At 34.7% G+C, this 9595-nt stretch overlaps 1 protein-coding gene across 1 annotated transcript; it reads right to left on the reverse strand.

Annotated features, from left to right (window-relative positions):
• Window positions 1–4643: 4643 nt before the first annotated feature.
• LOC123838651 (olfactory receptor 6C2-like) lies at window positions 4644–5582 on the reverse strand. Its single transcript, XM_045867591.1, has one exon. The coding sequence runs from the start codon at window positions 5580–5582 to the stop codon at window positions 4644–4646; it is 939 nt and encodes a 312-aa protein (XP_045723547.1).
• Window positions 5583–9595: the final 4013 nt, after the last annotated feature.

The raw sequence follows: 9595 nt of genomic DNA on the forward strand, positions 1-9595 counted from the left end.
CCAATATGAAAACTTATTATAAAGCTACTATAAACAGAATAGTATAGCATTAGTTCAGAGATAAGCATAACAATGGAATTAAATAATGAGCCCTGAAAAAGATTCACTCACACAACAGCAATTGATTATGACAAAATTGCCACTGAATTCAAGGAGAAAGGGGAAATTTTTTCAAGAAATGATTCTGAGTTATTTCAATATTCACATGGAAAAAAAGAACATAGTTCCCTATTTCAAACCATAGAAAAAGTCAATTCCAGATGGGCCATTAACCTTAATTTGTAAGAACTGTGAGTGAAACTTATAGAATAGAACGTAATTACCTACCTTCATAATGTTGAGTTAACAAAAATTTCTGAAACAAACAAAACCCCCAAAACAAAACAAAAAACAAAGAGCCCTGTAGACAGCAGAAATGAAATGATGGATTGGACTTCATTAAAGTTAAGAACTTTTGTTTTTCAAATTTAACATAAACAACATGAACAGGCAAGACATAGATAAGGGATAAATAACTTCAGTATATACCACTGACAAAGGACTGATATATAGAAAATTTATAAAACTCCTAAAAATAAATTCAAATTGAAAGAAATCTAATAGAAAGGACAAATTATTTGAATAGGCACTTCACAAAATAGGATGTCTTATATCCAAAAAACCTATAACAGGGTATTCCACATCATCAGTCATAACATGGCTAAAATTAATAGGTCTGACAAAGTTTCATGTTGGCAAGAATATGGAGCAATTATAACCCATATACATTGCTGATAAGAAGATAAATTGGTACACTATTTTTAATGTTGTTTGACAATGTCAACTAAGCTAAACATACGGCTACCATATAGCCTATCAATTCCACTTCTAATTCTATATTCTACAGATATGAATGTATATGTCTGCCAAAAAACATGTACAAGAATATTCTTTGACCTTTATTTATAATAGTTATACATAGGAAACAACAAAATATTTATTAATAGGAGATGGCTAAATTAATTGTGCTATATTTCTATAATTGACTACAACTTATAAATTAAAAGAATTGAGTACTGATAACATAAGAACTTGGACAACTGTCACAGACATAATGTCAAGCAAATGAAACTAGACCCCAAAGAGTACATTCTGTGTATTCCTATTTGTATGATGGTCATGATTATACAAAACTGATCTTTGGCATTGAGTCAGCATAGCAGATACATTTGGGAGGATACTGTTATAGAGTGGCATGAAAGAGATGTCTGGGATGCTGAAAATGTGCTGTATCTGGACCTGTGTGATGGTTACATGAGTATCAATGCTTATGAAAACTCATCAAGCTGTGCACAGTGAATTATGTTCTATATTATATATTATCATCAATGTTTAAAAAGTATTTATATTTTTGGAGAGTCATACCAAAGTGTATATGAAATAAAATATGTATCTGTTTCAAATAATCAACCAGGGGTTGGAAGGAATGGACCTGTTTGTAGATGAAACAAGTTGGCTATAAATCGATACTTGTTGATATGATCAATACAGCACTGTGCATTAGGAAATTTTCTCTATGTAAGTTTTAAAGAAATGAGGTGCTTAACACACAGCTTGGGGTAGAATAAACACTCAAAAATATTTGTTGTTGATATTAAGATGTTTTTAACATTTTGGACATTTTAAGGAATTTAGGAGACTAGTTGTAATTACTCCTGGGCTGAAAAAGGCAGGCATCTTAGAACAAGACTTGGAGGACTATAATTTCTCAGTCTGGGCCCTCAGGTAAGCTATTATTAGTGGGCCTGAGGAGTAAGGACTTTTATTCCTATAATGCAGGCCTCGTGTAGCTCCTTGTTTCAAGACAGGCGAGGGTTATTATTGCAATCTAAATTTCCAGAAACTGACAGTTTCTAATAACTTAGTAGTCATTAAGTCCACTCATCTCTGGAAACACCCAGTGTTTGTCAGATCAGGGGTTCAGGACAAGGAGAATATAATTTTTAAAAGTATTGTCTATCTGGGAGTGAGGGCATCGACTAGACCAGCGAAGGACATGGGAGAAGGTCAGGCAAAGGTGAAAAAATGACGTGGAAAAAATGAATCCACCAGAGAGTCAGAGCTTTTGCATGAACTGGAGTTAATGCTGTAGGACAGTTGACACAGTGAGTTGCCAAAAAGCTCTGCCTGCATTAGAAAGAGCTTCCCAAGGCTCCTGAACTCATTGCACTCAGCCGTCCTTCCTACCTACTTGATGCCAAGGAGTATTGTTCTAAAAAAATCACATGGCTTACATATTCAGGTTCCCATTATTTATATTAATTTGTGTATGTATATATATTTTAAGATTTTTAATTTATTTATTTGACAGAGACAGACACAGCGAGAGAGGGAACACAAGCAGGGGGAGTGGGAGAGGGAGAAGCAGGCTTCCCGCGGAGCAGGGAGCCCAACGCGGGGCTCGATCCCCAGGACCCTGGGATCATGACCTGAGCCAAAGGCAGACGCTTAATGACTGAGCCACCAGGTGCCCCTAATTTGTATATATTTAAAAGTTCAACTCTTTTTAAAAGAAAATTAGAGTTATGCTAGTGGTCACTACATTTATATTTTCATTCAAAAGTTCTTTTCATTTTTAACCACAGATTAATTTGTGCATTATCTTATATTAAAAACATGTACTGCATTTTATAGGTTAAGCCTATGTGAGCAGTTTTTAATATTAGGGTTAATATTTTTAAATATTACTTATACTGATTTCGTTACATGTAGGTTTTGCTTTAGGAGTCTCTTGAAAATATCTTTTTGCTGAAAGTGTTTCTTTGGTGAGGCTTCCTTAAGTCAAATACAGAATTTTGGGTCTAATAAACAGAAGTTAAATTCTGAGTCCACTACTAACCAGCACTGCTTAAATATCTGAAGCATTCCAATAGAAAGGTGATGTGAGCAACATATTTAATTCAGACTTCTATAGCCATATTATAAATTAAAAATAAATCAGTTTAAATGGTATATTTTATGTAATCAAATATATCAAAATATTATTTCAACCTGTAATCAATATAAAATTGTTTTTGAGATATATCTCAATCAAGGTCCCTGAAATGTCATAATTTTGTTTTACTTCCTTGTTTCTCAAGGTGTCAATGAAGGGGTTCAGGAAGAAGTTCTGCACATAGGAAGCATGGAGCTCCGTCACGCCCTTAGTAATAGCCACGAGGTACATGGCTGATTGTGTAATATAGATGAAAGTACTGCTTCTATAGGTTTCCTTTGAGTTGTAGTCATTTCTGTGCCTAATTTAGGTGCATTTCATGTTTTTACTTGTTTACACTTTTTTACATGTTTTCACAATCTTCCTAATCATTTTAGTTTCTCAACAGCCAATGCATATAGTTATAGATAAAGGTATAGAAACAAATACAGATGCAGATATATAACCATTATCTTTAGGAATTTACTCATCTTTTAAGAAGAATTGGCACTTTTACTTCAAATTAACTGCTAGTCTGTGATTTTTTGAGTATTCATAATTATACGAGCCTACATTTTATAATTCAGCTTCTGCATTAAGATGCAACCATTTGTCATAGCTTCCTTTTTTTTTTTAAAGATATTTTTGTTGTTTGTAATTGTGAAAGGTGAAATAAAATGGAATCATTTATGTGAAGGGGTTTAAAAATGAATCTGGGAGGCAACTAAGGATGTGGGCTGTATGCATGTCCTCACCAGGTAGAACCATGAATTTCTGAACTGCGCCAAACCCCAAATACCTCAAGGACTCTGCAAGAACATTTGCAACTTGCTACAGTAATGGACTTTTGCTTAGTGATGGCCTTAGCAGCCAGTTATGTGCCAAGATTAGTTTTCTGCCGCCAACACCAATCAAAATTTTTGTAGACAACTTACATGAGCATTCCCTTTTTTGTCTTTAAAACCTCCTGATTTTGCTCCCTAGTGGAACACTATTTGGGTTGCTGCCCAAATCTGTGTACCTGAATTGTAATTCTTTGATCCCAAATACACACTTTTGCTTGACTGTTGCCTCCTGACAATTATAGGTTGACAGTGATGTTTATATTTTATTTAATGCACTAGTCACATATCCTTTCTAAAGTGTAAGGCATTTAAGAGCAAGAAATCTGCAGGGTTTCTATTCTATCTCCAGTGCCTAAAATGGTGCCTGGCATCAAAAATGCTCTTGAAAGCTAGAATTGGAAAAGGCAATAAACACAATTAATCTATCCAAAATATATAATTAACTTGCTGGTTCTGCTTCTTTTGTCATTTTGTTTGCAGTTTTGTAAAGGCTTGTTAAGACATGAAGTCATTTTTTTGTTTCCTAGAAATGTATCACATTTTCTTTTTAAGAGAGCTTCACCTGGGTGGCTTAGTCAGTTGGGGGTCTGCCTTTGGCTCAGGTCATGATCCCGAGGTCCTGAGATCAACCCCCTAGTCAGTCTCCCTGCTCAGCTCTGCCGCTCCCCGACCCGCCTTGTGCTCTCTCTCTCAAATAAATAAATAGAATCTTTTTTTTTTTTTAAAGAATGCTTCCTGAAATAACTTCCTTGCTAGAAAGGAATGACTTAAAAATCTAAAGATATATACTTAAGAACTAATGATATTTTTAGGAAAATGTGATTCCTCTACTTCAGCAAATTCCATTACTTCTTTGAGAATAATGCAGTTCTTTTGATTGAGTCTTTGACAGCTTGTTTTACTTGCTTGTTTCTCAAGGTGTAAATGAAGGGGTTCAGCATAGGAGCAATGGATGTAGTAAGGACTGCCACACCCTTATAAATGGCCACTGATTTCTTTGCTGAAGGCTTAACATAGATGAAAATACAGCTTCCGTAGGTAATGGAGACTACAATCATGTGGGAAGAACATGTAGAAAATGCCTTTTTTCTTTGCTGGGCAGAAGAGAATCGTAGAATGGCCTTGATGATGTATATGTAGGATAGAACTATGCATATGAGGGTCATAATAAAGGTCAACACAGAACAGACTATGGCCATCTGCTCTATAAGCCATGTTTCTGAGCATGATATCTTTAGGAGGGGGGATGCATCACAGAAAAAATGGTCATTAAGGTTAGAGTCACAGAATTCCAGATTTAGGCCCAGGCTGAGTGGCGGGAGTATGATCAAGAAGCCAGCTGTCCAGCGTCCAAGGATGACTCTTCTACAGACCCTCTTGTTCATGATGGTCACATAATGCAGGGGTTTGCAGATGGCAACATATCGATCATAGGACATGGTGGCTAGGAGAAAAAATTCTGTTACACCAAAAAGATCAGTAAAAAGAATTTGAATGGCACAATTGTCATATGTGATTGTCTTGTCACCTGTTGATATGTTGTACAAATATCTGGGAATACAAGCAGAGGTAAATGAGATTTCTAAGAAGGAGAAATTTTGTAGGAAAAAGTACATGGCATTCTGAAGATGAGAATCTAAGAAGGTAAGGGAGATGACTGTCAGGTTCCCAGTTATACTCAACATATAGGTGAGAAATAGAAAGATGAAAATCATAAACTTCAGTTGTGGATCATCAGTCAGTCCCAGCAGGATAAAAGTTGTTATTGTGTGGTTTCTCATCATTGACTTCTGACTTCAATTCAATCTGCATTTAGAATTCAGATATATTTGATATGCACCCAGTGGTAATTAATGGGAGAAAAACTATTCAAAGAATCACATGCATTTCAAAAATTTTTGCTTACAAAAAATCTATTTAATTTTAGTCCACTGTATTAATATAACAGAATTTAAACCAAAATTTGTCATTGTTGTAAATGTATGCTGCTTCCAAAGTTTCACCATTGTAAAATATCACTCTATGGATAATTATGCTGTTTCCAGTTACCTTAAATCATTTTACCTTCTTTCATATTTTTTATCATTATAAAAAATTTTACAATGATAAAAAATTGTGAAAATATGTATTTTTAAAGATTTTATTTATTTATTTGACAGAGAGATAGAGAGCACAAGTAGGCAAAGTGGCAGGCAGAGGGAGAGGGAGAAGCAGGCTCTCCGCTGAGCAGGGAGCCCGAAGGGGGCTCGATCCCAGGACCCGGAGCTGAAGGCAGGTCCTTAACCAACTGGGCCACCCAGGTGTTCCATGAAAATATTTTTTGTACATTGTCAGATAATTGATAGAACTGAACTTTCTTCATAATATTGATCTATTTCTAACTGCATTTTAATTAATAATTTTATTAATAATATTTATCTTGCACCCCAACATGCTTCTGGTAGGTCCTAATAAGAGACTCACTCTGCAGATGAGGAACCTGAGGTACACAGTGGTTATGTAACTTGCCCAAGGTCATATAAACAGTGTATGTAGATAGGTTAGCATCCATGTCTGTCTTTGACTGCATCATTCCTAGTGCTTAACACAAATTCTGATTCAATTTTGTTTGATGAATTAAAGAACACATTAATGGTTGAATAATGTATATGAATGCCTCAAAAATCCAGGGATTTCTTTGGCTGTATGGGTTTAGCTCTGCATTCATGCATCAATTATTCTGAACTAGTCAATCCTGACAGATAAACAGACCAGTAACAGTGTGTGTCAACAAAATGGGAACTTCAGGTAATGAGAGTTTTAGAATCCCAGTCAGGTAGATACTTAATATCATGAAATATATTTACCTATGTTGTTCGTCATGGTGTGCTTCTACCAGTACAGCAGGCTTCCCTTATGCATGGTTTTGTTTTCCAGTTTCAGTTACCCACCTTCAACTGCAGTCTGGAAGCAGACGGCCCTCCTTCTGACCTGTCATCAGAAGGTCATTAGTAGGGCCACCTGGGTGGCTCAGTCGGTTAAGCATCTGCCTTCAGCTTGGGTCATGATCCCGGGGTCCTGAGATCAAGCCCCCATATTGGGCTCCCTGCTCATCGGGAAGTCTGCTTCTCCCTCTGCTCCTGCTTGTGCACTCTCTCTCTCTGTCAAATAAATAAATAAAATCTTAAAAAAAAGAAAAAAAGGTTAGTAGTAGCCTAATGCTACATCTCATGGGTATCTTCACCTCACTTCATCTCATCATGTAAGCATTTTATTATTTCACCTCATCAAGAAAAGAAGGGTGAATATAATACAATAAGATATTTTGAGAGAGAGATACCATACTCACATATTTTTAACAGTACATTGTTATAATTGTTTTATTTTATTTAGGTTATTGATGACTTACGGTGCCTAATTTATAAATTAAACTTTATCATAGGTGTGTATATATGTATGGGAAAAAACAGTCTGTATAGGGTTCAGTACTATTCATAGTTTCAGGCATCCACTGGGGATCTTGGAACATATCCCCCACAAATGGGGGGGTTCTGTGCTAGAAAGAGAGAAACCAGATTGGCAATAATGGAGTATACTATGAGGATAGTCTAATTTAATAACAGAATCAAAGTGTGAGGTGTTAGGAATGTGCAGATGAGAATAACATGGGGTTATCCTGCAGCTGGTATGACTATAGGTGGTCATACAAGATTAGGTCTGGCTAAAAAAAAATGCTACCTGACTTCTTCCTACACAAGTGTGATACATTTATGAACTCAGCTGTGACAAATTTAGGAAGCTATAGGAAGAAAAAATAATGCAAGAATTAACGAAATACTTTTATGACACATTTCAAAGAGAGTAATTGTTAGAGTTCTATGATTTATAAAGATAAATTAATAATGTCGATTAAGAGGAAACATACTTTATGATAGTCCTTGATGGATCCAAGTCATAGTTTAAATTTAGATATTTTTCTGATTATGTGTAATAAAAGAAGCACAATGTTTTGGATAGAAAAGTGTTCCTTCATTTTTATATTTTATAAACTTAATTCACATTTGTGCACTCACTATTTAAAATTTAAAGATTTTGGGCGCCTGGGTGGCTCAGTTGGTTAAGTGACTGCCTTCGGCTCGGGTCATGATCCTGGAGTCCCGGGATCGAGTCCCGCATTGGGCTCCCTGCTCAGCAGGGAATCTGCTTCTCCCTCTGACCTTCCTCCTTCTCATGCTCTCTGTCTCTCATTCTTTCTCCCTCAAATAAATAAATAAAATCTTTATAAAAAAAATAAAATAAAATTTAAAGATTTTGTTCAGATTTCCTTTTGTTATAAACCATACATGTCTCAATAAAATACCCAATCTGTGAGGATGAGAAAAATCTAATGAGCATACTTTCAAAAATATTTTGTTTTGGAATTTAAATGTCATGTGTTTCATGATTTTTCTGATACTGCTTAGTGATATTGGTTTTCCAGGAAACTTTTCTCCAAAAGAAGCAAGACACATTTTATGTGTTTTTGAATATATACCATTATTGGAGAGTTTGTTTGTGGGAAACCTAACAGAAACCTCTCTGGAGACAGAAAAACTGATGCATATAAAATGTAATTAATTTTGGCAATACTTTTTAATTGGGTTCCCTTGGGAGCCATTATATATTGGAGGAATATAGAATTCTACCTATAATATTAGACTTTGCATGAAGTAAAAGGAAATACTGATGAAAAAATTATCTCTTTCTTGATTATTTCTTAAATTATCCTTCTGATTATTATTTTAAAAGAAAAGATATTCTCATTGATGCTTTTGTTAATTTCAATGAAAAAACATGAATTATGAAGTCTAAATTTAATTGAGTCCTAGAAAAAAAAGGTGATTTTTATCAACATAGGTGATTCTACAGTACAAACAAAGATGAAGTATTTTTTTTAGTACAGTTGAGGTTCCCTTTGGAGAAGACCATGCATTTTTAGTTGGTGAATTAGCAGATTATTAGATTTTTTAAAATATATTTGATACTTGGATTCCAATGGAATAGATAAAATGTGGGACCCAATATTGGGTATTTTAGTTTAATTTTAAGTCATTAGCAAATGGATTCCAGGCTTTGATTAATGGTGTCATGGGAATGTCAGACCATGTGGTCTGTGCTCTACTCTGAAACAATAGTTGTTACTTTGCATAATAGGGAGCATTTGTAAAACTGGAAGTAATGATTATGGTAAACAGTGTCTCATATCAATAATGGTAAAGACAATATAAAACTTAAAAGGCTATCTTGAGATTTTATCTCACTTTTATGCCAATATCAACCAGGAGAACCCTGACCTTTGAGGAGTGGATATACTCAGTCATACTCAACTGAATTTGAATTTTTTTTTGCTTTCTTTTTTTTTTTAATTGAGTTACATCTAAAAAAACAGGGCACAAAACTGAATGTCTGAAAAAAATCCACTTGGAAAGAATACTTTTGTCCATTATCTTAAAGTCTTCATGAATTATTCATACAAGAAAAACACAAAAACATAGGGAAAAAATCCTTGACATTGGTCTTGACAATGATTTTTTGAATATGACACCAAAAGCATAAGCAACAAAACCAAACTAAACAAATGGGACTATATCAAATTAAAAAACTTTTGCACAACAAAAGAAGCAATCATCAAAATGAAAAGGCAACCTGTGGAATAGGAGAAAATATTTGCAAACCATATATCTGATAAGGAGTTAATATCCAAAATAAATAAAGAACACCTACAACTATATAGCAAACAAACAAACAATCCAATTAAAAATAGGAGGAGGAACTGAAT

This window comes from Mirounga angustirostris, unplaced genomic scaffold, assembly GCF_029215605.1.
Source record: "Mirounga angustirostris isolate CCGP_5_RB_7025 unplaced genomic scaffold, mMirAng1.0.hap1 SCAF_5, whole genome shotgun sequence".
Taxonomy (NCBI): domain Eukaryota; kingdom Metazoa; phylum Chordata; class Mammalia; order Carnivora; family Phocidae; genus Mirounga; species Mirounga angustirostris.